This window comes from Cygnus olor, chromosome 2 (genome assembly GCF_009769625.2).
Source record: "Cygnus olor isolate bCygOlo1 chromosome 2, bCygOlo1.pri.v2, whole genome shotgun sequence".
NCBI lineage: Eukaryota > Metazoa > Chordata > Aves > Anseriformes > Anatidae > Cygnus > Cygnus olor.
In genome coordinates, this window is record NC_049170.1 from 43,908,202 (window position 1) to 43,935,910 (window position 27,709).

Genomic DNA, 27,709 nt, shown 5'->3' on the forward strand with positions numbered 1-27,709 from the left:
GGGCTGTCCCCAGCGGGCACGGAGCCGGCCCTGAGGAGGGGCCGAGGGACAAGGGGCAGGCGACAGGAGGAACTACACTTCCCGGCAAGCCGCAGGGAGGAGAGGAGGGAGGTGAAAGCGAGCCCCTGACGGCGGAGGCGGGCGGCGGGAGGCGGTTGCTTCAGCGAGTTCTTCGCCGCGGCCATCGGCGGGGCGCGGGCGGCGCTGGCATGGCGCTGCCGGGGACGCCCCTCAAGGTGTGCATCGTGGGCTCGGGCAACTGGTGAGTGCAGCCCCCGGGGGGACCGCAGCCGTGGCCCCGGCCCGGCCCGATCCTCCCCGCAGCCCTGCCCGCCCCGGCCTGCCCGGCGCTTCCCGCCCGGGGCTGCCCTGCCCCGGCCCGGAGCCCGGGGGGAGCCCGGAGGGGACCCGGGGGAGACGTGGGGGGAACACAAGGGGGAACCGGGGGGCTTCGGGCCAGGGCCGCGGTGCCCTGAGGCGGGGGTCCTGGGCTCGGGTGGGCTTCCCCCGCTCTGCTGCCGAGGCTGAGGTGCGGCCCCGAGCCAACGGGGGGGGAAGGAGCAGCAGAACCGCCCGCTGTTTGGGCGCCCTTCTCCTGGGAGGGTGTTATTTGGGGATATTTTTAACCTGGTGTTTGTTGTGTGAGTTGTCTGATGGAGGGTGATGTAGACCTTGAAGATACCGAACGTATTTCTTCAGCAGGTCATGACTAAAGGGCTGCCTGTGGGGCTGCTGTAACAAGTTCACTTCTCCCCAGGAGTGAAATGTGTGTTGTGTACCTCTCTGTGCATTAGCTGTTTCCCTTGAAAGCTCAGAGAAGAGCTGTGAAACACAAGCTTATTTCAAGTACCTTCTCTTTTTCCAGTTGATTATGTCAAAGCACACCGAAGGCTCAAGACAAGGTTTTATTGCTGCATCCATCGCTAGCTTATAATTAGACTTAAATAAACTTATGGTCTCACTGTTGTGTTTGCTGAAGGCAACACGTTTAGTAATTATTTCCCTAAGAGGAGTATCACGTTTATAATCCTTCTCTGTCTCACTTCCTTAATTTCTTTATCATTCCTAATCACTGTTTTTACCACGGATCACTATTTACAATGAGTAAGTTATGTACGATTTATTATATAAATCTCTCCACAGCCTGTCAGTTTAATTAGTAAGGCTAGGCATATGTTATTTCTGGTCACAGTCTGTTTTTTAGAAGGTTAAATCTAACTTCAGGGGAGTTTAGTTTTGCAAAGAGCAAGATCCTACATCTTAACATCCACAGAGGTGATCTTAGACTTGTTGCTTACCCCAGTTGTGTGCCATTGGCTTTTGATGTAGTTTTGCATACTTCAAAAAAATCAGCAACGGCAAAGTTGTGTTTTTCATTGTCATGGTTTACTGAGGGGACAGCTGACATTTCAGCATGGCATCTCTTCCTTTGCTTGCACTAGACTGTAAGGTGAACTGAGGGATACTGTGCATTGCAATGTATATCCAAAAAAGATATGTAGCTAGATCTGTCTTTTGTTGTTACCGTTCTTCCATACTTGAAATCTAGCAAAAAGTTCCGTAGATAATTTGACTGCGTTTGCAGTTGATCCGCTATGAAACAAGCTCACAGAAGGATCTGTAGATATTATCTACTAGCTATAACCATGTACATATGTCATTTGTTTTCACCTCACTGGATCAGTTTAATAACAAGAAGAGCTCCTGACAGGATGGATGTTTGGGTGGCAAAATGCCCGTATCTGTGTTGTTGAGAGAAAGAGAGAGCACTGTTACTGGGAATCAGCTTTTTCCTTTCTTTTTGGGATAAATGTCTTCAAATAATTGATAGTTTGCTTATTTGATAGAAGTGTGATTTATGAAATTGCAAATGTTTTGATGTGCAGCAGCTTCCCCATTCTCCCCCATGAATGCTTCCAAAAATAATAGTTTTGGAGAGGCAGGTGATTTCTTCCACTAAGTCCAGGGGATGACAGACATCAAACCCAACGGTAATGAGCTCTTAGCAGTTTGGAGACTGGGGTTTATGTGGTTCTGTGTGAGGCGACCCTGGCCCTCAAGTGCCAGTAACCTTATGAATGCCTTTGCCTTCTCACAGCCCTTTAGCCTATATCTGGGATGGAAAAAAAGAAACTAAAGGAGCTTGGCACAACAATGACAGTTCAGAGCGGTTGAGGTAATCACCTTGGATGATAAACTGCTTCCAGCCCAACTTGTTTGGTTGGCTTGCTAGGGGGAAGGTCACCTTACTAACAAAGCTAACTTGGCAGGGGTCTCTGACACCTGATGGAAGGTTGTGGAACGGGACAGATGGCTCAAAAGTCACGGAAGAGCAGGAGCTGTTTTTTTTCATTCTCTTTGCCCAGGTACAGTTGCTCAGCTGGTAGATAAGCATTATGATCCTTAAGGTAAAAAATAAAATTGCCTTGCGTGTGAAGAGAATATACCTTGGGAATATACCTTGGAGCCTCAGGGTTCAAGGGCAGTGGTCAGATTCAGTTAAAATACTGCAGACACTGCCTCTAGCATGTGTGATAGCCTGCTCTTCTGATAACACTTCCAGGGCATGTTAACAAGGGGTGTACAACCAGAATTTATCCCCGGGTGGTTTGCTAGAACCAGCCCCTGGTTAATCAGATGGCCTAGCTTGAAAATAAACTATAGAGTTTGGGAAGAGAGGTAAAGTTACTGGGTCAGAGGGGTTCATATGGCTGGGAACTTGCTATAGAAAAGTGGGAGATAAAACTTTGGGTTTAACTGAGGTAGGTGGTTTTTTTTAGGAAAAAGTGGTAGGGCTAATGATATTATGTGTGTTTGCATATTGTGACCTCCACTGACATTTAGGAGTTTCTGGGTTTTATATTTTGCTTTTAAAATGGGGTGAGGATGACAATGATACACCCTAATGGTGAAGGGCAGGAGACAGAGTGTGCGTTCTTGCTCAGTGAGCTCAGACAGTTCTGTAAAAGCATTAAATAAGAAGTGTATGAGCTTGCACTTGGGAGTGCCATTGGTACAGGTTGCAAGGAGGAGAACCGCTTTTTGGCGTGCAACTGCCCCATTGTGTTACATGAAGCATTACCCATCAGCTGGGGCATGCCAGGGGTAAGCTTTGCGAGGGCATCCCTCAGTGCCCATTTTCTTGTGTAACTGAGCTGCCACAAGCACCAACTACTACAATCCAGCTCACACTTGAACTGCTACTGCTGGGAATAAACAGGCAAGAATTCCAGTTCCTTCGCCTTGTGATGTGTCAGGAGTACACCAAAAGACGAGCCAGAAATCCCAGTAATGATTCCAGGGTACATACTGAGGAGTGTTGGGACACAGAAGAGAGCATAGGCTTGTCTGTTGGGTTAACAGGTGTGGGGAGCTGGTATTTCACCTTGAGCAGCCCTAGAGGCTGTTGTTTGACCTTGCTAAATTCAGTCCCACAGTAGCTGTTGCAGTGTAACAGGAAGTGGGGAACCAGAGGAGTCAGAATATTCTTGAATTCAGGAACTAAAACTCGTCACTTTTTTGCAGCTTTAGAGAGTAGTATTAACAAAGACAGCTGAGATATTTTATATGTTATTTAATAATGGAATGAATATCTTGTTCAAGAAATACAGGCTGTTGAACTTTATGTTGGCAAATGAAAATCCCAGTTGGGCAGTTGCTGAATCGCTCATTTCTGTCTTTATCAACACTGAGCACGCAGCGTGTCGGGAAGCTCAAAACTGAAGCCAGCGACTTACCGGGATCCAGACCTTATATATAAATCTGCACTAGTATATTTGCTTTTGCTCATGGGCGGCGATACTCTTTCTGCAAAAAACACACACCAGTGTTGTGTTGAATGTCATTTTCACTGTTTGTGCAGACCTCAGACCTGGAGGGTTGAGCTGGTGAGTTGTCTGCCACAGCAGGGAAACTGCTCTGGCTGCCTCCCGACCTCGTGCATGAGCCTGATAAGAGATGCCTGACAGCTGGGGCTTCTGGATCACCTCCTGAACCCGGGGGACTCTGTGGTGTGTGAAGGGCTATTAGAGAAGTACATACCAACCTTTCAACACGCACAGTTTTATGGTTTGCCTGAAGAAGGTCTACTTCAGATATCATATTTTTTTCTGCTGCTACTTGGAAAGTGACCCTAGGCCTGCGATAGCACACGTTCTTAATACAGCAAAATGAGTTGTACCGTATTAAAAGCTCTCAGAGGATATCGAATCTATTTGGTTTACTTACTAGCTATGAGTTTATTACAAATGATGTCCATAATAAATTTAGGGGAGTGTATGTATATAACTAGATTTGTAAAATTAAAGCATTCATACCTCCAAATAAAGTGTGCTATTCCTTCCCACCCCAGTACCAAGTACTAGAAAGTCACAGTATCAGAAGTTTAATTGGCAGGGAGAAAAGAGGAAATATGCAAAAATGGGAAGCCTCAGATCTGTGACTGTATATTTTTGTTACATCTTTCTGAATTTTTTTTGTCTCCGTGGTAGACTGTCAGTAATTACCAAGCCTCCTTGCCACAGAAAAGGAATTTAGCTGAACAGGCATTGTAAAATCACATCTTTTTCTTCCATATAGCATTCAGGCTAGGAAGAGAAGGGAAGGTTGTGTTTGTTCCTTGTCATGTGTGTAGCTTCAGTTATTCTGCTTGATTTCATTGTGGTTTAGAGGTTTGAGCAGTAATCGCTATCCTACAGGTTTCATTGTGTGCTCTTCTTGGGGAGCTAACTGGTAGGATTGTCTGCCTGCAAATTCAGAGGATGCCATTGTGACAATTACATTCTGTGAGATGGGCAGCATACCCGTAAATCTTACAACTTACACAAAGTGTAAGTGCTTCTTCGCTTTAAATGTGTGTCAATATTCTACAGAAACTGTTGGGTTAGTCATCTTAGCAAAGAAAAGTTCCTGTTTCTTAAAGGCGAAGATTATCCGTAAAATTGAATATGTCATTTTTACCTCTGCACTGAAGATATAATACATTTGATTTCTGGAAATACAATAAGCCAAGCTCTCACTGGATAGCAGGTTAGCAGACAAAATAGGAGTTCAGTAAATGCTTCTATCCAATGTACTCTAGATAGATTTGTTTTAGAGAAAGAAGCTGGTGTGTTCTCCGCTTGTTTTACTGGACCAAAAATGCTGAATACTGATTGGTTGAATAATCAGTGAACTTCTGTTCATTTTAAAGATAATCTCTTTCTTCTAGGGCAAAATCATCTTTTTATTTTTTAATGTTTTGTTTTGTTTTCCTTCCTGCAGGGGTTCTGCGGTTGCCAAAATAATAGGCAATAATGTAAAAAAATTGCAAAAGTTTGCTTCCACAGTGAAGATGTGGGTCTTCGAGGAGAATATTAATGGAAGAAAACTGACAGATATAATAAATAACGAACATGAAAATGTAAAATATCTTCCCGGGTACAAGCTGCCAGATAATGTGGTAAGGCACAGAAGCTAAATTTGATCTAGTTACAGAGGCAATATTGCTCATGCTGTGAATGGGGGTAGAAATTTATTTTGTTAACGCTGTTAAGTTTTATAATATTTCAAACTGCTTACTTGTTAACCAATGAGGTCAGAGATTTGAACACGTAAAATTATGCAGGTAGGTAAATTCAACATGCTATGCTCTTTTTTTTTTTTTTGTGTGTGTCACTATTGTATTTGTTACTACAGTTTCTCTGTATGGAAGTAAATGTGAAAAAGAAGGCACGATTAATGTCTGTGACTATACCCAGTATAAAAAATTTGGCCTCAGCTTTGGAAGGGAGCTGGCTGTTCAATAAGAATTGAAGGGATTTAACTTACTCTGAAACTCTTAAAAAGAATTACAGGATGAGAGCTAGATAAATTCTCAAGAAAGCTGCAAGCCCTTTGCGGTTTATCTGCTTCTCAGTTGCCTTTTGCTCTGTACAGTCAGATTAGCACGTTAGGTGTAGCATTGCCAGGGCAGAACAACAGGACTCCACATCCCCACTGTGTTGGTATGACATGATGGTGGGTGGTTGGTGGTGAATCTTGCCCTGAAAATGTTCTAGAAAGAGACTGCAGCATCTGGCGGTTCGGTAGAGATTTTTGGTTGGGAAAACATGAATTGTCGTGGATTGCAGTGTGTTTTTTGGGTTTTATTTTGGCTAACAACGAAGCTGAAATCCCATTTGCCTAGCCTTCGCCACCAAGCATGGCGTTTCTCCTGTCCTCTACCTGCTCACTTAGGTTCATTAGTAGATTTTAAATCTGTGTGTTATTTTAAGATGGTCGTCAAGTGTTAGGAAAAGTGGAGTCTGGCAAGTGATTTCAAATTAGGTCACCTTCCTAAAAGGTAAACAAAATCTGTTAGTGCAGAGAAACAGAATATAAACTAGAAGGTATAAAAGAACTGGAGAAGAAATTCGAGAGCACAAGGAATTAATTAAAGAAACTACTTTTTACCATGCAGTAATGTATCAAAAATTCAGATTATTTTGTTGAAGAGAAGGCAGCTTCTTATTCTGTATTTTCTTACTCAAAATACTTGTTTGAATGTTATGGAACATTTTGAATTTTCTTTGCACTAACCATGCTGGTGGCTGTGAAGATGCCCCTTTCAAGGCACAAAATAGCTTGTTTGAAAACTTCAATTCTTTTGCTTTTCTGGGAAGTTTGTTACTGCTTATTTACAAAGCACAGTAAATTGTAGCATTTGGTATAAGAACAAAATGTGCTTTTATTTAGATGTTAACACTTGTGCATAGTGTTGATTTTAAGACGTGGCCTTTCTCTCCCATAAATACATAGGTTGCCATCCCAAACCTTAATGAAGCTGTACAGGATGCAGATTTGCTGGTTTTTGTCATTCCTCATCAGTTCATTCATAAGGTCTGCGATGAAATCACAGGACGAGTACCCAAGAAAGCTCTCGGTATAACTCTGATAAAGGTATAATAATTTATGTGCATAAAAAAATTAGAACATTTTGTGGAATTTTCTAAAACAAGATAGCTTGGAATTTGATATGAAAAGTCTGTTTGTGTTATTGGCTTGGTTGTGCCATTAAACCTTTTGAGATGCAAGACTGGAATTTGTCTCAGTCATTAGTGGATTGTTATGTGGTGTTTTATTTTAGCTTAGTGCTTGCAGGAAGAGGAAAGTGAGGTTGTTCACAAGCCTTGAACGTGTCCCTTCCCCCTTTCTTTTTTGCACCACCAAGCTTTCCAATCTTTTATTTGTTGTTTCCAAACGCATCCTTAGGTGGAGAACAGAGCACAAGCATAATGCTTTGATTGTTAATGCACATCCCACACACCGAGCTGATCATTTTAAGAACTACTGAGGGAATTTCATGTGACTGAGCTCTTGTTCGTGTCAAAGATTATGTTGCAACAAGAGAGATTGTTCAGCATGGTCCACAAGGACAGTCCAAGCATGGGAACTAGGAGTGGGGCAAAGATGTAGGAAATAAGTGTTTCACTAGAGTGTTTGTAGTTTTGGTGACAGAAGAATTATTAAATGTGAGTGTGCTTCTTATTTTCTCATGTTTTAGCTGCAGAGAATAAGCTAGTTCCACTAGGTTTGGAAGAATGCTTTGTACTTAGTTGAGAGTAGACCATTTTCTCAGCACGCACTCCTTTATCTACTATGATTTCTGGCAAATAATCCATTTATGGATCTGTTTTAAAGGAGAATAAAAACCACAAAACTATCACTATTGACCAGAAGCTTGACTCTTTAGTTTGACTAAATAAGCTCATCAAGTCTGTGTTGTTTTGTTAGTGCTGACATATTACTGAGATGTGTGAAAAAGTATTGCTTCCTGAGTCTACTTGCTGCATTTTGTGGAAAAGCTTTTCATATGGTAGAAGGATAAAATAAAGCAGTGTTGAAAGAACTGAATGCATAGCATCAAAACCATGCAGCTGTCCTAGATGCCCTAAAGTTTTAAAACTTTTATTGCTTTGAAGCTGTCAAGCAGTTTATGTCTCTTTCTTCTGTAAGCTCACAATAACCTTTATTCTTCCTTACTTTGCTAAACATGATTTATGTTCTCATATCTTCAATGCTAGAAACAACTTCTATGAAACGGGTGGACTAAGTGAGGATTTATATCAGCATGTCTGCAATCAGAAGCTGGGCCTGTACTCCCTTGGGAGTAGTGCTCAGGGTATTGATGGCAAGTGCTTTAATGGAGTATTGATTAAGGCTATGCCTTAAAAAAAAGGGGGGGGGGAGGGGAAGGGAGGAGGTTACTTAAAATAAAAATAATAATAAAAAAGCCCATAAAGCCCATACTTACTCTAATATAAGCACAGTAGTGACACCTGCCATGCAAAGCAGAGTTGATTACTAGGCAGGTTCCCACTGTCTCGCTGTGGCATGGTGCAAGGCCTTTCAATTTTATTTTATTTTTTTCAGGAGAATGCGAAGTACGTGTTAGCTTTTATCAAAAGGCATAACTGTGCATCTTTGAAAGAATCATTTAAGAAGAAAGGGCAGAGATTGATACAACAGTGGAACTAAGTAATAGAGGCCGGAATGCATTCTTTCCTCTACTTTTGCAGCTTCTTTATGCATGCTGTTTTCGTCCAAGTCATATTTTTAATGGTCTCGTTATGCTCACCACTAATGCTATTAAAGTGCTTTGTGTTAACTTTGACAGTTAAAGTGCAGTTCTCTGAAAAATAGCATTAGTGGGTCCTCTTGTTTCTTTGCGTTCTAAATTGCTTGGGAAGTTAACGTGTCATCTTTTACTCTTTCTTCATTTTTCTTTTTTTTCTATTTTTTTTTGACAGTCAAATCTTCAAGCAGAGCCTTATGTCTGATAATAAAACTAAGTCTATGGGAAATAAAGACATTTGTCTACTAGTTAATCTGTGTTCCTATTCAAACATTTGCAGCTGTGTTGCTTTACATAAGTTCTGATGACTGGTATCTACGAACACCTAACATTTCTTTGTGCAGCTACGGGGGGAGAAATGCAGTCTGAATCATATATGACTTACGGTGCAGTTCAGCACAGGAATCAGGGAGCACTTAAATACTCCTCAGGCAGCCTCAACATTGATCTCATTTTCATCTACCGGTGTCCAGCCCCAGGGATTGCTCTGGCAAGCACATTAGGACTTAAGTGGTAAGACCACAGAATTGGACTTGAATTGCCAGGGGATCACTGCTGCCCAGTGGAAATTCCTGTGCTGGAGCCTTGGTTTGGGGTGGGGAGTGTTCGTTTTCTCTCCTGTCATCTATCATCCTGTATTGGATTTGACTTTTTGAGAAACAGGTGCAGCTCTCCTTGACTTTGTCAGAAGTTGCATTTGCTTCATAGCAAAGCTAATTTTTGGCACCCAAGCCTCTCTATCTCCTTTCACTTGGATGAATAATTGTAATGTACATATTTACTTTTTTGGAGTTGTTCCCAATGTATGTTTTTCAGTTTATTAATTCCTGCTTAGGAGGGTGGAGGAGGAGCCTGACAGTTACTTCATGGGGACATCGTTGGCACTCTTAGGGAAAAGTGCATGAAGGTTACCATGACCCCCCAAGATTAAAATATGGTACTGTATACAAAGTTGTATGCTGTGCCAAAGAAAGACCATCTCAGTAGCTTGTCTGCCAGGCTCCTGTTCTAAAAGCTCAAAAGGAGTCTCCTACCCCATTTGGCAAGTTAGGAGAAAAGGATTTTGTGAGGGTAAAATGGTCTTATTTGGAGGTTTTTGTTAGGCAATTCAGGGTACCAGATTCTGTTCTCCATTGCAGCATTAATCTCTAGGGTGATCTTTTCTAAAGCCCTATTTCTCGCCTACTTTCACCCTTTTTAAAGAATACTTTATAGATGCAAAATGAATATATCCTTAGAAGTCAGTATTTTCAGATGTTCAGCTTTCTACATATCAGTGGCCTGCTGTTCTACTTGTAGTATTCTTCAAGAAGATTAAAGTGTGTTTCTCCTCCTAAACAGTTATTGGCATTATGCAGGAGGGAACTGGTCTCTGATACTTCAGTTCAGATCCCTCTTCACCAAACAAGTCATTGGGATGACATTTTGTGAGTTTTAGTGGAGTTTCAGATCCAAGTGCACAAGTGATGTATCAGTGATGTTTCAGTAGTTTTAGTAGGGATACAGTGGTAACAACCAGCTGAGATTCTGAACAGAGCTGAATATTCAGCACTTCTGAGAATCAGGACTGTTACTGAGCATGGAATAAAAGTGTTGCCATCATCCAGATGTGGTGGTTTAGTCCTAATTCTTAAGGTGCTACCTCATGAAAAGAAGTTACCTTAGGTAGGTCACAACAAACACAGAAGCTTCACTGATAGCAAGTTCATCATCTTTGGTCTCTAGCCAAGCAGACCTTGGTGTAGCACCTGTGGGCAAGACTAATTGTGATGTGCTTTCTTCTGTATTGTGTCTAATGAATGCCGCTTTAGTAATTCCACTTAATGTTGGCTGCAGGGAATAGATGAAGGCCCGGAGGGACTCAAACTGATCTCTGACATTATTCGAGAGAAGATGGGAATAGACATCAGTGTGCTGATGGGAGCTAACATTGCCAATGAGGTGGCGGCAGAGAAATTCTGTGAAACCACAATAGGTAATGTTCCAAGTAATAACAATGTTTAAACTGTGCTCCTGTCCTCACAGATGCACACCAAATAGCTCAGATTTCATAGTTTTCAACATGAACTGGCTGTTATCAGAAGCTCTTGGGTCCTCCTTATTTTAATGTTGAATTTCCTAGAATGTTTACATGTCCAGAAGCACTAGGAGAATATTAGGACTAGAGGGAGAGAAAGGAGAGCAATTTTAACTAATCTTAAAAGGGTTGTAACCTTTAGCAAGTGAAATACTAAGCATGCTTTTTATCGCTTTCCACGTAACAAACTGCTTTATTGTATTGCTGTGCTTAAGATTTTTCTTGGATCTGCATGGCTTAATATGGATAAATGATTATATATTCCATATTCCTGCTCAGCAGCTCAGCTCTTTTTTTTTTTTTTTAGGTGTCAGTATCTTCTTTTAAGTTCTCAGAATAATTAGTTCCCCTATGTGCTAGGCATAGCTTTAGTTCTGTGTTGTCCTCTGTAACATTTGCAGCACAAAGACGTGCCTAGTCTTGCATTTCACAGTCTCTGGAGAAGTATATGTGCATGTACACACATGCAGGTACTCATATATAAAAGAGAGTTAATGTTATTTTTTCAGTGTTTATATTTATAGTTTTGTCCATTTTTAGTGTTGTCATCTCTTTAACTTACTGTTATTAATGTCTGTATTTAACTTATTTTTGCATGGTTGAATTACTGTTCAGTCCTTAGAGACAGCTGTGAATGTCAGCATGCTCAGTTAATAAAATAACCACAATGTGCCTTTATCAATAAGTATTTTTCTGGAATACAGACCTTAAAATAATTGATAGAATTGCACCTGCTGTATTTCTAATTCAACATTGCTCTATTATTAACTATTATTTTAAAGAGAATGGTCAAATAAAAAAAAGTATAGAGAATTAATGGGATTATTATTTAGAATCTCTCAATGAGCAGGCAATGAATTATGAAGAAGTCCAGCTCAGCGTAGAGCTTTTACATGTGAAGGAGTCTGTTTAGGATGAAGATAGAACAACCTTATCTCTGCTTTTAAGTATTCTGACTTGCCCAGGAAAGACTAAACAATACCCAAATAAATTATTCATTGGCGTTTTTTATCCTTCCTTTCTCTTTTTCAACAGGCAGCAAAATCTTGGAAAATGGCCTTCTCTTCAAAGAACTCCTGCAGACTCCAAACTTCCGAATAACGGTAGTAGATGATGCAGATACTGTTGAGCTTTGTGGTGCTCTGAAGGTAAGATTAACAGGCTGCAGCTTGCACACAGAGGGAACAGTGAGTCTTGTAGAAAAAAAAAAGTGGATATTTCTATTTAAAGAATTAAGTTTATTATACTTTATATAATATATAAAACTGCTACATTTCCTGAAGATCCAGATGTAGCAGGAGTATGCTCAGAGAATCAGCTTTTAGATGCTTGTCTCGCTGTCTTCTAAGTTCTCTATCTTTCACTTAGCTTACACACAGCCACAAAACAAGAGTTAATTTCATCTAACTGGTCAGAATGTTTCTAAATACATCTTAGTTGACTTTTTCTTTGTATAGCAGGGCATTCACAAAAAGAAAGTGAGAAGTTGGTATTAATCCTTTGTGTCTGGTGGCCAAAATATTCCCCTCTTCACTGACTTACGTACTGTAAGCACCATTGCGTGTTATACTTTGTGGACACAAAATGCATAAAGTTCATGTGGATAACCCCATAAAAAAGTGACTTGAATAGGAAAAAAGTTATTTCAGCGAGTTACTTATCTGGGCTTGTTTTTGTAATAAAATCAATGTTGGCAGGAAGTAAAGGCTGGTTTACACATACCTGATATTTTTTTTCATGTTAATTTACAGTCCATTTATGAAGGGAAAGCATTAGTAGCTTGGAACCCTGGCCAATAGTTCACATTATCTGATATCTATCGTAGAAGTAGTTTTGATGGATGTAGCAGTATGTTTGTTTGTTTTGACTAATTATTTCATATTGCTTTGTTTTCTTTCTCAAAATTACATGGAATCTAAACAATTCATCTGCAAAACTGCCAGGCCAATGAACAGTATCTTTAAGCTAAAGAGTTCTGATTCCTGCTCCTGTTAATCAGTAGAAGTTAGACTGATGTCTGTAACGATGTAATTTCTGGCTTACTAATTGTCTAAATAATTTTGCATTGAGAGCTGTTATCTTAAAAGTCCTAAGAAGGAGGTCATGAGTCTGTACTCTGGTCTAATGGGCCACACTTTGAAGATTCCCTTCTCCTCCTTTCCCTTCCCTTCTCCTCCTTTCCCTGTATTTATAGTAATTTCTCAAGATTGTGGAGCTTGTAATTTGGCTTCATAGCCATTGCTTGAAACTGCTGCTATGGTCATGTGTAAGGTTAGCAGGAAAGAAATCCTTGTATATAGACCCATCAAATGGGTCAAAAAAGTTATACAGATTTTTCATTTTTCTTTTCAGCCTGATGTTTTCTAACTAGCTTGATTTTTTTGCTTAATAGATAAGTTCTGTTGCAGACAAATGTTTCTTCCAGAAAAATCTCTCGTAGGGAATCTAAGGATGAGTGTGCCCAACAAACTCAGCAGCTAGTCAGCAGACATTCAAACGCCATTATAAAAGTCCCAGAGAGCAGCAAACCAATACCTCTTTGGAAGTGTAATTTAAATCAATTGTTCTTCTTGACCTGGAAAGGTGCTGAAGTGAAACTTGTGTAATTTCTTTGTAGCCTTGTTTTGTTCCTCCCTCCTGCTGTGTTGTTAGTCTTGCAACCTGCAGACTGAGTTCTGCAGTTGCATTTCTAAAAAACTGTATGTACTCTGTGTGCTCTGGTCATTTGGTGTTGGTAGCAGTATATTTTGTTAACTGAGCTGAGACTTCCAAAGAAGTGCATGGTATGAGCTCTAAACAAAAATGTGAATTAAAGATAAATTAGTTTAAAAATATTAAGTGTTTCTTGCCTGATTAAAAGACATTAACTGATATAATGTGGCATAGATAGGCATCCTAATACGGGTGATGTTTTTCAAACACGCACATCTTTCTTAATCTCAAAGGCATCCTTATTAAAACATTATTTATAAATAAGTATTTTTTCATTTAAAACCCTTTCTCCTTTAACCCTAAATATTGTGCTGACAGTGTGTAAGCAATTTCCTGAGCTGTTTTTAACTCAAACATTGTGAAATTATATTAATGCTTTGCTAATGTGTGCGCCACTGAAAGAAAATGCAGCTCAAATTAAACTGATGGGTATGTTTCTATTGCCTGTGCAAAGCAAAATGGAAAACTCAAATGTGAATAGTGCTATGTAAATTTGAGCATTTTTTCTTGTAAGTTGTACGTTCTTATTAGTAGAACAGTAGTTTGCTAATGGTAACAGCAAGCACTTTGCTTTTTATATTGTTAATCTGATCACCTTTGTAGCAAAAAAATGTGAAAAATAACCATATTTTCATGTGACTGTTTATATGGGAAAAGTCACAAGTACGTCTTCTGTCAACTGACGGTTACTTTGTAAAACTTGCAAAGTTATTTCATGAAAAATGTTACATTGTGAAAAATGAGCATTATTTAACTTGCCGGAAGGAAGACACTCCTACTGGGGAAGATGTCAATATTTTGGGGTGTAAAGAGACAGGCATAAAAAAGAGGTTCTGCTCTCTTTCTGTAGCAGTGCAGGTTCAAACTGATGGCAGTGTCACTTCAAACTGCATTTTGGAGGATGGAAATAAGCAGCTCCACGTGCCTGTCCAAATGTTCTTTTTGGATCTGGAAATAGTAAAAGCAACCCCTTTATGTGTATCTAATGGATATTTCTCACCACACTGTGAGAAATAGTGTATTCTCCCAGCTTCTGCATTTTTCCATAAACACCAGCTTGGGAAGAGGAGACTTTTCTTGGTACGTCTGGTATAATAGACTAGATCGTATGAAATGTTTATGCTTCCTTTGCTCTATTTCTGCAAGCAGGGATGATTTTCAGTGTGGTTGGTTGCCTAAAGGTTGGGGAAAAAATACAGAAGGATAACAGAGAGTGCTCTAAGCACAGCTTTCCCTTACAATAATGATAATTTTAGCTTTGAAATTTGTCTTTTGAAGCATATTTAAATTCAGACAGTAATAATAGGTATTGCAGCTGGGTGATCATGAAAGAACACGTGCTTTACTGCTATTTTTATATATATGCACATACATACTGAATATCCATTTCATTTGCTGTATTTATTTTTTGTAACAATGGGCTGATGGAGCTGTGCTGAAGTATGGAAAACGGTGCAGTGAAACTGCAGTCTTCCATCAGCCTAGAGACTGGCTGAATAGGCAATGGCAGTCATTTTACTAAATCTGATGATATTCAGGAATAACAGCTGTCTACAATAACTTGTTGGCTGTAGGAAAAAAAATGTGCTTGGCATGTTCTTCTCTACAAAGATTTTTTCTTTTGAGGGCTGAAGCACATTTCACATTTATTCAGCGACCTTTTCTAAGGGCTGAGGTCAGGAATGAACTTCAGATTTGGATTGTTCAAAGTGTCCAGATGGCTTTACAAGCAGTCCGACCCCAGGCTGCCTACAAGTTCCAGCTGTCATTTTCCAGACAACGTTGGGGCCTTCCTAGGAAGTGCTTAGAGGTGATAACACTGCCGTGAGAACTGTACGTGCAGCTATGCACACACCTTTGCAAGCTTATGGATGTGATCCTGGCTGCTCATGGGTACTGTAGGGTAGCACAGACCCACGTTTATCACCTTTGGGGTGTCTAAGGAGTCTCTTGGTGCCTGCGTCAGCCTCTTGTCTTGCAGTCAAACAGCACAGACTGAGCTGGTGTATGACCTAGTGGCATCCTTGAGAAGCAATATAACATAGGCGCACTTCTCAGTGTGAACTGTACTGGGATCTCTTACCCACAGCAGGAGTGTCAGGGCAGAGTGTGAGGGAAAGAGAATCTAATCTCTGCATATGGCAGTGCTCCAGCTGCCTGATGTCTTGGCTCTTGGCTGTGGAGAGACAAACTCGCTCAGTGGCAGCAGCCAGGGACCAAGACAGAGATGACAGTGACTGCAGGAAGGAGAAGGAGCAGCACCAGCTGTGGTTGCCTTTCCCAGCAAAGCTTCAGATCTGTCTTTAAATCTTATAGCTCCAACTTAACTAAGCAAAGAAGAAAGAAATATAACTGATTTGGACTCCGATGAGGGTGGAAAGGCCTTGCAGAGAGATCTGGACAGATTGGAGAGCTGGGCGATCACCAACCACGTGAAGTTTAACAAAGGCAAGTGCCGGGTCCTGCACCTGGGACAGGGCAACCCTGGCTATACATACAGACTGGGCGATGAGACGCTGGAGAGCGGCCCTGCAGAGAGGGATCTGGGGGTTTTGGTTGACAGCAAGTTGAATATGAGCCAGCAGTGTGCCCTGGCGGCCAGGAGGGCCAACCGTACCCTGGGATGCATCAAGCACGGCATTGCTAGTCGGTTGAGGGAAGGGATTGTCCTGCTCTACTCTGCGCTGGTGCGGCCTCGCCTCGAGTACTGTGTGCAGTTCTGGGCACCACAGTACAAAAAGGACATTAAACTGTTGGAGAGTGTCCAGAGGAGGGTGACGAAGATGGTGAAGGGCCTAGAGGGTAAGACGTATGAGGAGCGGCTGAGGTCACTGGGCCTGTTCAGCCTGGAGAAGAGGAGGCTGAGGGGGGACCTCATCGCAGTCTACAACTTCCTCGCGAAGGGGAGTGGAGAGGCAGGTGACCTATTCACTGTAAACACCAGCGATAGGACTCACGGGAACGGTGTTAAGCTGAGGCGGGGGAGGTTTAGGCTGGACATCAGGAAGAGGTTCTTCACTGAAAGGGTGGTCGCACACTGGAACAGGCTCCCCAGTGAAGCAGTCACTGCACCAAGCCTGTCTGAATTTAAAAAGCGATTGGACTGTGCACTTAGTCACATGGTCTAAACTTTGGGCAGACCTGTGCGGTGCCAGGAGTTGGACTTGATGATCCTTATGGGTCCCTTCCAACTCGGGATATTCTATGATTCTATCATTCTAAGATTTATTGCTTAGCAGGGTACGGAACCCAACAGTATTACTTCCAAAGGTGTTCCTGCAAAGTGTGTTTATGGCAGTCATTGTCGGATGGTCAGTCTTGCTACTGTAGAAGTTGACTGTGGTAATTACTCTTTCCTGAGATTAGCTGGAAATGAAATCCATTATTTATGTTCAAGTTTGCCAGGAGCAAGCAAACTGTTTATGCTGAGCCTCTCTAACAGTCCTGCTGATACTGTCCTTGATTTGTTGAGTCTCCAGCTGACCTCTCATCTGTGACGCGAAGAAAGGAGCTTCTACAAATTTATGTGTAAGCAGGAGGGAAGGCAGGCTGTGCTGAGCTGTGACACTGCATCAAGGAAGGCTTGATGTCCCAGCTGAATTAAGATCTCTACTTAGTCCTCTAATGGTCCATTTGATTATGGAGATGTAAAGACTGCCTCAGAAGTGGCTTCTGAAGCTGTCTTCATGAGTACTCCACAAACTTGCTGCAAACAGAGTAGAACTGTGAGTTGGATATTTCTGAGCAGTGACACTGTGAGGGAACAGTCTGTCAGCAGAGTCTGCAATCTTGTTAGCCATGGTTTTGGGGTCATCTATTGCATTTGTGACTCCTGGCATGCTTGCAGCAGGTCATGTGCAAATAAAAGGCACTTTTTCTCACTTACTCTGAAATGCGATGTAGGCATTGCCTGGCATCAACATTTCTTTTCTGGAGTTTATCTTCAATAACCTGGTAATAAAAATAACTGAGGCCAGACCTTGCTCACGTTCCAGAAAAAATAGGGCTAGGACTAACACCAGCTTCAGAGTACCAGACCAACTAGAGAGTCGCCTGATACTGCGAAGTATTTTAATAGCTTAAAACCATATGCAATTTCAAAACACCCTGTGCATCTTGCTTACAGGATGTATGCTTCAGTGTAAAAAGCTGTTAGTGCTGAGATTGGGGAAATACATTCACTCAAGCGTGAAGTAGTTCTGAGAGCTCTGAATCCCCTAGGCCAAGAGGAACACTATTGCAGTCATTTTGAGTTTGTTCTGTGAGTATTTTTGAACCTTTAGAACAGCAGGTTTGCCTGCAGGGTAAAGTCATCCTTCTTTATTGGGCCCTCAGCCCCCCATGTTCTGTGTGCAAATAGAGTCAGCATTTCTGCTCCCAGAAATTCAGGATCCCTCTTGCACAAATGTGTACCCATTGCATTTGCAAGAACTCTTTTAACTTCAGATGTAGGCTCTGGCAACAGCAGTGTTTGCCATCCTTCTGCTTTGCATTAGTGGCAATACTGATTAAATGTTATAGACAGCAAATGGTGCTTGAAGCTGGCATTTCTTAAATAATTGACTTCATCTCATCAACAGAGTAAGCAGAAATATGAACGTCAACAGTAAGAAAAGGATAATGCTTACTGCAACAGCAGGGGTCTCTAAAACCTTTTTTGACCTTACTAGTCCTAAGTAGGTGGAATGGTGGAGTGGGGTGTCAAGGAAGAGGTTGGGATACACTGCCGGCCTGATACACCACAAACCAGATAGAGTTAACACTGTTTTGGACAGATAGATGCATGATTCTCCCCACACACACCCAATCTGCTTTTCAGGGGATTGCTATAGTGCTAGTGCCAACAGCCTCTTGTGTGTTTATTTGTGCTTTGCTTATGCATCTTTCTGAAATAAACTCAGCATAGTGCCTGCACCCCAAGATTTCAAGTACCAAGCTGCCTGTTTTGGTCTTATTTTAGACAGAAAGATGACTAAGTATCAAGTGTTGGTATTTTAGTTTTGTTTGTTTGTTTAGTTTTTAAAAGGAGAGGTGTAGCTTTCAGTGTTATATAACTGAGTTTTCTCTACAGGAGGGAGTTGTCATCGGTTCTTTGACGGTTTAAGTGAAACCAGGTGGCGGAGCTTCCAAGTTCATGATAATGGCCTGAGGGTTATGTTGACCAGGATATAATAGTCTCCTAGGCGTGGGTGTGTATTCAGGAGCATAACAAGTTGTCTTGTTTCCTCATTATTTGCAAGCTGCGTGCAAGAGCACACAATGGGGGCATTGTACAGAAGAGGAGCTGAGTGTTTCAGAGCTAGAATCACAGCTTCCCTCCTTCCCTACCCCATTTTCTCAGAAGTAGCTAGCATTGGTTAGACTTGCTTAAAACAATATTTATATTGCTCTGAAGACAAACATTGTAAAAGGTAGAAGTAGACAACAAAATGCCATAGGCCAAATCCTACTGTAAATTTTGATTGGGTAAGCTGCCTCAGAGGGGAAAGTCAAAGCAGGCAAAGTTGGAGGGAGGGGGCGGTTTAGTTATGGCAGTGTTCGAGAAGTGCTGGAAAACGCCCAGAGGTTGTTCAAAAATGTTTTTGTTTTTAGCTGAGTGCTAAACATTTACAGACTTCACACACGTGTAAATTCCAGTTAAAATGGGTTATCTCGTCTGAAAACTTTTTAAATATCTGTTTGACTTCTTGCTTTGCCACCACGTGAATAAATATTAGAAGTTGCTCTAGGAGAAGTGTCTGATCACAGCCAAGATTTAAGCCCATATGATCTCAAGTGCCAGCTTTAAAAGTCTAATCATCTGCTGCTGCTGTCATGTCTGATGTCAAAATTTCTGTCTGCAATTTTTAAGGGGCCACCTACAGACCTCCACTAGTGCTCGAAAAGCGAAGAGCCATCGTCGGACCCCATTTGGTCAGGGTCAGGGGAGGAGCCATGGCTGGCCTCACAGGACTGCAGTTACCTGCAGTTTTTAGGCTTAGAGTCCTAAAAATGAAACAAAAATGCTAGTGAAAGCAACACACTGCTTAACAGCCAACTTCAGACTGTTACCATTTCTTCAGCAACAGTTAAAGGTTTCCTTTCTGGCATGGGGAGCTACAGAAGGTGCTGTAATGTTGGTTAGTTATCCTGTGGTCTCTGAGGTCACTGCCGCTGTTGTTGCTTGCAGAAAGATATTACTACATCTATTGCTTCCTTGTTTGCTTTATCAGGGCTTCAGAATCCCATTTCTTTTGTAGGGTTTTTATTTTTTTTATTTGTAGGAGTGGCAAACTAAGTATGGGTAGCCTCTGACTCCAGTTGACTGATCTTGTAATGCCAGAAAATAGCTTTTACGGTCATTTTGCTCAAACATCTCTCAACTAATCTGTTTTATCTGTTGTACGTTTATAAACCAAAGAAGGGATGGTATAGCTGATTGTTCATGAAGAAATAGTACATGCTTTGTAGGAGACTGTTGCCAGATCTAAGGGGGGAAAAAGCTCAGATTTTGTTTAGGAAAAGCCTCCCGTGTCATGAACCTTCTGGGAAGCCTATTAATTATTACTGTTACTGGAACTCTGTATACTTAAAAGGACTGAATACCATTACCTTGGCTGAATTTGGCCCCGTAGCATATCAGCATGAAATTCAATAGAAGTTCTCAGATTACTTTAAACATAAAGAAAATATGGGTAGGGAGCTGTGAGATGTCAGTCTAGCTTCATCCCTACCTCAGGGCAGGGAAGGTTCAATCGAGATAAAATCTTCTTTTGGATGTAGTGTAACGTGTTCTTAAAGATAGTCAATAATAACAGGTGCACAGCCTCCTGGGCAACTTGTTCCAAAGCTTTAACTATGCTTTTATACGTGGGAATAAGTTACTAATGTAAGACTTGTCATCTTTCTTTTTTCTTCCTTTTTTTTTAGGTTATCCTGGAAACCTTTTTTTTTTTAAAAAAAAAAAAAAAAGGAAAACAGTCTTACATTAATAAAGTATTTGTGGTTCTTAAGTACATCTGCAGTCTGTCTCTTCATGTCTTCGCAATAATTGACTAATTTTCCATTTGTTTTTCCTCTTGTTATTAGAATATAGTGGCAGTAGGAGCTGGGTTTTGTGATGGCCTTCGTTGCGGTGATAATACCAAAGCTGCTGTTATTCGCCTCGGCCTGATGGAGATGATTGCCTTTGCCAGAATTTTTTGCAAAGGACAGGTGTCTACTGCCACTTTCCTGGAGAGCTGTGGAGTTGCTGATCTCATCACAACGTGTTATGGTGGCCGGAATCGACGTGTAGCAGAAGCATTTGTTAAAACTGGGAAGGTACCTTATTTACTGGGTGAATTCCATTGCTGGAAGTACTAGCACTCCTGGGTTGTTAGGGTAATAGTACAGTTATCTGAGATATGTTAGCTGTACTGAGGGAGCAACCTTCACTTTCCTCTCACTTTTGAGTGTGTTACAAGAATAGAATGAGTGAAAAGTGTTTTAAAAAAGAAAAAAAAGGAGAGTTGTTTTTTTAAAGGAAAAAGCTGAAAGGATAAGATGCTGGGAGATGCAGGAAGAAGAATATTTACAAACAAGAATATGTGAGAATATATATGCTCCCTCAAGTTCGCTTTTGAGAAAGGAAAACCCTCAGTAATTTTTTTTTTAATCCAGATGATATTGTCAGGCTTTAGAAAACTTTATCATACCTCTTCTTTTCTTCCTCCCCACCCCCCCCAATCTTGTTCTTTAGTCTATTGAAGAATTGGAGCAAGAAATGTTGAACGGTCAGAAACTGCAAGGACCACAGACTTCTGCAGAAGTGTATCGCATCCTCAAGCAGAAGGGAATGCTGGAAAAGTAAGTAAGAACATATAAAGCCAGCTCTGCATGCATCTTTTTTATATCTGCAACTCATTTCGGTTTTGGTTTTGATATTTTCATGAAGGTTTTGCTAAAAGCAAATCACTGCAATAAGAGTAGCTTAATCGTCAGTTAAAATCACCAAAAACAGTGAATAAAACCTCAAAATAATACTTCTGTCACTACAGCTAATAGTATGATACTAAATTTGTGAATGCCCTTCTGTTTTCAGGATGTATTGCTATCTATTGCTATCACAGAAAGGCACAGCATTAATGTGTAAAAAGAATAAAATACCTGAAAATAAAAGCTGAGCTTCCTAAAGAGGCTTTTGAAGAGACTCTACAGCTCATTTCATAGTAGTAAATTTATTGTTTGTCTCCAAAGAGAGGAGCTTTGTTATTAAGACCCATATAACTGATCAGCCGAATAGAGTGGCTGCTTCTATCCACATGGATTCTACCTTAGATACTGCAGTTCTCTTTCCTAATGTGACTTCCACTTAGATCTAGAATGAAACCTGACATCAGCTTGTCTAGCTCAATTTTACTGAGGCGTGAAATTAAGCAGGTTGTCCTGGCTTGTTCATCTGTATTCACTTGAGTCAGTACATGTATGTTTCCTAAAACCACACACACAGTTGTCTCCTTATGAGATTAAGGGATGCATTGTCGCCATCTATTCCCGATGAGGTAAAATCAAAAAATAAATGACTGCCAGTCAGAAGACCAAGCCTTGTCCTTATTTTTTCCAAAGCTGCTTTTAAAATCTATTTTAATGGATCAACTGTATTAAATTGCTTATTTTTTAACATCGTCTTTGGGAGTAAGGCACCTAAGTCGGCCTCTGCAGTATGCAGTTATTAAGCTAACTGCAGGGAAAAAAAATTAAAATGTTGGCTTCAGTCCCTGCTGTTTTTGGTAGTCTAAATAAGATAGGATACTGTGCTTGATTTTTTTTTCTTCTTCTTTTTTCCCTGTTGTATCCTGCAACAAATAGAGGACGTGATATAATTTTTTCAGTTATGTTTTTAGTGGAAAAATATGAAAGCTCATTTCAGTTGCTTATTTCTGTCTGGTGTGTTGGTCCTTCATGAAAGGTGTCATTCAGCAAGACTTTTGAAAGCAACTTTCAAAGTGTTTTTTCAAAAGCTCACATGTTGCTGCTTAAAACTACAGTAAAATAGTCATGGTTTCAAGGTGAAGAGTTAGGACTACAATAAGAGTAAAATTTCATATGCTCATCCTGTAAATGGACTCCCTAGTGTACATAGAAATACTCAAAAGTCAGTGATGTTCAACCAAAGAGCCTTGGTAATAGGGTTGTGCCTGCTGGTATTTACAGCGCAATTTGTTGTTTTCATTTCGATAGTTGTAGAACTAACCCTCTTAATGTGCTCACACATAAGATGCACTGGAGTTTGCTGGCCATGAGCCTGCAGTCAGCCTTGATTCTTCCTTTCCTGGGTGAAGTGTGGCAGACGTTCACAACACAGTAATGTTCGCTGTGATAAACAGCAAGAATTGGGTGTCAAGATGTGGTTTGTGGTAGTGGTCCTTCTTCACTAAGCTTTCTGGTAAACAGCAGTGCTGTTTCTGAACTGTGAAACTAGCTTTTGTTTCAGAATGCACATGATGTTTTGTGGCTATCTCACATGGGCATAACAAAATCGATTTTAGTGCTGACATTTAAGTTATGCTAAAAGCAAATATCACTCCCCCCAACCCAATAAAAAGTGAATAACAAGTGAGGCTTGTTTAAAAATGCAAAACTCTCCATATGTTTTTTTTCTGCATACTCTCTGGTAACAACTTTACAATGATAGACCAACAATTAAAATACAATATGGAGTAGCCGTGTGGCTATCTGCTAATTTCGGTTCCACTGATGAAATAAAACCAAAAATCAAGTCAGTTGTATTGGCTTGAAATAATTCTTGCTCTTCCTGCATTTTTTATGTCTTCCACAAAAATAAACCAAAAGAATCTGACGTGCATTTCATAGCAAGACATCAAAAAGTTTCAGATAATTCAAAATGTAGCATTTCATTTTTGACAACTTGCAGTAAGAGCTATAACAATAGTGGACTAAATTCACAAGCATGTCCATTCCCCCTCTTTTTTTCCAGTGAAGCAAAATATTGCATTTATTCAGGTACAAATTCTGTACCTGTCCCTGAGAACGCCGTAGTCACCGTGCTGTAGTGGTACTCTTGAGTGGATTACTCCTGGCTTCTCCTGGGATTACTGGTTCACTTTGAGGAGTCTAGTTCAGAGCTATGTGGTGATGCCAGAATTACCTCCGTATAACACATCTTAGCAGAGTATATTGGCATGCATGTACAGTGCTCAGTAGCGGTTGGGGGTTCTGCTCTGTGCTGCATTTGTGCATTACAGATAAAATCTTAGAGTGTCTGGTGGGACCGCTTTCATGAGGAGAAAATCCTATTTCAGTTTTATTCTGAATCACTCAGAAATTAACTGTTCACTGTTTCCAATGCTCCTTATTTTTTTTATTTCAATCAAAATAACTTAGCATGTGGCAAAAAATTAATTAGTACACACTGAAATGGCAAATTTATTTCTGGTGAACATATACTTAACCTATAAAATTCAGCAAACTCTGTCTGAAAATGGGTCTTGTGTGGTTCTGTCTGTCCAGGATGGGAAGAAAACAAATTTAAAGTTCTGTACAGTGTATTGGCTGTAATAACCATTCAGGTAGCAAAGAAGCCTGAATAATTTGAGCTTTGCTGGAAACAAGGCCAATTTAAAAAATAAAAAGGAGAGGGGGGAGAGGAGATTAAATATGGGTTTTGAAACACAAAATTCAATTTTGGACTTATCATTGAAAATTTGACCTTTAATTTTTTGTTGGGTCTCTGTGTCATATTCTGCAATTGTATTATCAAATTATTGTTCAGATATAATGCATAAATGACATGCCAGGCATCTTTTTTTTGACAATAGATGGAAACTGCCGTAAGAATGTCAAGGAAAGATGTGTTTTTAATTTTCTATTTTTTATATAACTTAATAGTTATGCCATACATAATGAATGTTGCAGGCTCCATTATAGCTAGTTAGATTTCTGAGAGAGTGACTCATTTTAGAAATGCATGCGGGTTCTGTATTTATCCAGTGCTTTTCAGCCCAGTGTGAGTGCTTGACAAATGCAGAAAGAAATTGATTTTTCAGTCTCCATCTTTCCCCTTCCCTCACCCCATCCTATTTTTCTTTCCTTTAAAAAAATGTTATAGAATAATCTTACACTGCATTTGCTTTCCCCACCCTGTTTCCGTAGGTTTCCACTATTCACTGCTGTATATCAAATCTGCTACGAAGGGAAGCCTGTCAAAGAGATGATATCCTGCCTTCAGAGTCATCCAGAGCACATATAAAAGCAATCAGGCCATTCTACTCGTGCAGCTTTTTGCCTTTCAAATTTGTATTCGGGTTCAAGTGGATGCATCATTAAGCTTCCTGCAAAGCTGCTCGCTAGGCAACAGTAACAACATGAATGTCTCTGAATGGATATTGGTTTTTGTTTTACAGCCCAGTTTGACATAGCATGCAGTGTTGTTGGCTTGGTGACTGTCGTTTTACTAGCTAAAATACAGCTGATTTCAAGATGCACAATGCAAAAGTTGCACTACGTATATAGTCTACGTACAGAAGTATACTTTGTGGGTGTTCCTACGGTATAAAACACGTTTTGTTGTCTCTTATTAAGGCCTAGTCCAAAATCCACTGGACACTATGGGAAGAGTCCCACTGGTTTTCATGGTTTTCATGAATCAAGCCTTTAACCTTGAAATATTAGAGTCTTTCTATTAGAACTTGATTTTTTTTCTGCATACACATTGAGATTTTAATGTTTTGCATGTTTGTATTAATTTAAGCAATATTAATGCAAAAGAAGTGGTAACAGTTATTCAGGGGCTACAGGGACCTTTTAATGAACTCTGGTGAAGAGTATTATGATTTCTGAAAGTCTTTAAAACTGCCAGACTATTTTGAAACCAATTTATAACTGAATTCAAAGTTTTTAAGTACACTGTTTTAAAGGGAATATCCCAGAGGGGGATCATTACCTCCCCTTCTGTTTTTTAATCCTTGCATTTTTGTATTTCTGTGTTTTTCCCTTGCTGTTCCCAGGTTTTGGGTTCTTCTAGAATCCCATTCCCCAAAACAAATGGGTGATTTTGACCTGGGAGTTCTGAACCCTGCAGCCTAGGGTTCATTTTAGTCTTGTACATGTGGTCATTCTTCACTAGTATAGTTTGGTGGGTGGGGAAGAATACTCTTGGAGTATCTACTGCTCAAAATTGTCATGCTGTTTTTCTAGCTTAACCGCCAGCTGCAAAGTGTTGGGCTCCACACAACGCTCCAAGGAATGTTCAGGGAATTCCCTGGTAGCTCGTGCTTGCGTTGTCAAAGGGGTTGTATGCCATTATGCTGACTGCATTTGTTTCAGTGCCTGCCAGTGACTGATGCATCAGCTGGACTGTAGTCCTGAACCAGCCTCCCCAGAGAAATGATGAATTCTGAAGTTGTTCTTTCACCAGAGAAAATTTTAGTGGGTGCTGGATCAAGTCCTTTATGTCTTGAAAGCCTCATAAACGCATCTGTCTCTTCTATTCCCCAGGTTTTTCAACTATTTTTTTTTCAGGCACTTTTGCTTTAATAGTGAGGTTAATTTTATTTATTATTGGAAAACTTGTGATTTTTTGTGGAGTAGTTTTTGGAGGTTTTCTCTGTTGGTTGATTGCTTTTTTAGGAGGGTTGATACAAGAGAAAGTAGATAAATGTAATCTTCTGTCTTGCTTTCCTTGTATACAAAACTACATTTTTTTTTGGTAAAATATATGTTAGGTACATAAAGAGTGGACCTCACTCTTGCAGCTGGAAGTCAAAAGTTAGAATCAAGTTTTACAGAGTTCAGGACAAAGCCTATCACAAGAATGCCCATCAGCTCTGAATATACACTCCAAACCTGTGAGCAGTATCACAGCTGATTACCTTGTTCACTGTCCTTGGCGGTGTTTTTAGACCAGAAATTGTGAGCACAAACCCATCCTGCACCTTTAAGTTGTCCTTCGGAACTTGATAAGACAAAGGGGATGCCTGTGAATAATTGTCCTCCTTACTTAAGTAGCCTGGATTGCTCTGAAATAATTTGGACAACTTTGTATGGCCAGGAGGCTGCTTCAGTGCAGGGGTACCGTTTCTTGTGTTCCAGTAACGTTTTACATTAATTTTTAGAAGATATTGTGAATGTCCTTAGATATTCAGGGCTGTGAAAGATTATTTTGCCTTACTTCTGATTTTGTGCTAAACATAACAAAGATGGCAAGAAGCTAAGTAACATCAGATGTTTGTGGTGATTGGGATAATCACTGGTAGAGCAGACTTGGAGAAAGCACTCTACTTCGACAATTAAAAGGGTGTTTTAAGATTGGAAGCACTGTTCCACTAACGCACACATGGAGCATACACTCCTCGTTACTACATAACTTTCACTGTGTCTGCTTATGCTTTGTGTGTGTTTTTTGTTAATGCCAAGCTGGTTGGCTTTGCCTTTATATGTATATATACATATATATATATATATATAAACTTGTTTTTTACATGCAGTACCTAGAATAGTATTTTGTAAGATACATAAAGGGCTAAATGTGGTAAATTAATATATATTTTAAGATGATTTCTTTATTCCAGTACTACTTCTTCCACTGAAACCCCAAAATCTCAATTGTTCTTGTTTTGTACAGAAGCCTATTCAAAGACAAATCCAGAGAAAGGCTTTTTACATAACTCCTTTTCTTCTTCTCCAGTCTGTAATGGTATTCTTGTTCTTTTCAGATGAAGAATGAGGTTTCAGTAACTAAGATAATTTATTTTAATTTCTATACATACTTCACCATTTGTATTTGCTTTTCAGTGCTTGAGAGCATTCAGCTTGGCACTAGGTATTTTTCCTCACTCATACTTCTAACTAAAGACTGTGATAAAGACTGGAACTGAACAATTAGAATCTTGTTCTACAAACCCTCTTTTGCTTAGTACTGGGGTAGTCTTATTGTAAACATTAACCCCTGTGTAAGATTTTTGCATACAAGGCTGTAAGTTTGTAACTAATTTTTGATTTGTGAACATTCATTATTATCTAATGTTACATACTCAACTTGCCCTAGACGTGTGTACTGATTTTGTTTAAAGATCGTGAATATATACCCATTTGAAGAATTAGTACAAATAAACATTTTGTCTTGGGAATCAGTTTGGTTTCTTGTTTCATTTAACATGGCTTGCAATTACTGTTTTACTCACTTGATGGAATGTAGTATTTTTGTACCTAATGATATATAATCAGAGCAGATATGAGATCGCCGTGTGCGAACTTAAGTTAAAAAAGCTGTATGATATCCAGATGTCAGCATTTTCGTTTCTGTCCATTAGTGATAGAATTTCAATGAAATGATGCCTTTGACCTCT

General features: G+C 40.2%; 1 protein-coding gene across 2 annotated transcripts; it reads left to right on the plus strand.

Annotated features, from left to right (window-relative positions):
• The first annotated feature begins 89 nt into the window (after positions 1-89).
• On the plus strand, positions 90-27,490 carry GPD1L (glycerol-3-phosphate dehydrogenase 1 like). Of its 2 annotated transcripts, none has more exons than XM_040548180.1 (8): positions 90-262; positions 5,263-5,440; positions 6,778-6,918; positions 10,430-10,568; positions 11,706-11,818; positions 20,451-20,684; positions 21,103-21,209; positions 24,516-27,490. In XM_040548180.1, the coding sequence occupies exons 1-8, from the start codon at positions 210-212 to the stop codon at positions 24,610-24,612; spliced, it is 1,062 nt and encodes a 353-aa protein (XP_040404114.1). In that variant the 5' UTR covers positions 90-209; the 3' UTR covers positions 24,613-27,490. The 2 variants fall into 2 exon arrangements, with proteins under 2 accessions (XP_040404114.1, XP_040404113.1); XM_040548179.1 differs by lacking the exon at positions 90-262 and adding an exon at positions 2,064-2,176.
• Positions 27,491-27,709: the final 219 nt, after the last annotated feature.

Excerpts from the sequence above, each read along its gene's own strand:
- GPD1L (XM_040548179.1), top strand. The coding sequence starts at position 2,079 with ATGCCTTTGCCTTCTCACAGCCCTTTAGCCTATATCTGGGATGGAAAA. Across the intron at positions 5,441-6,777 it reads ACAAGCTGCCAGATAATGTG|GTTGCCATCCCAAACCTTAA; the intron begins GTAAGGCACAGA and ends ATAAATACATAG. Across the intron at positions 6,919-10,429 it reads TCGGTATAACTCTGATAAAG|GGAATAGATGAAGGCCCGGA; the intron begins GTATAATAATTT and ends TGTTGGCTGCAG.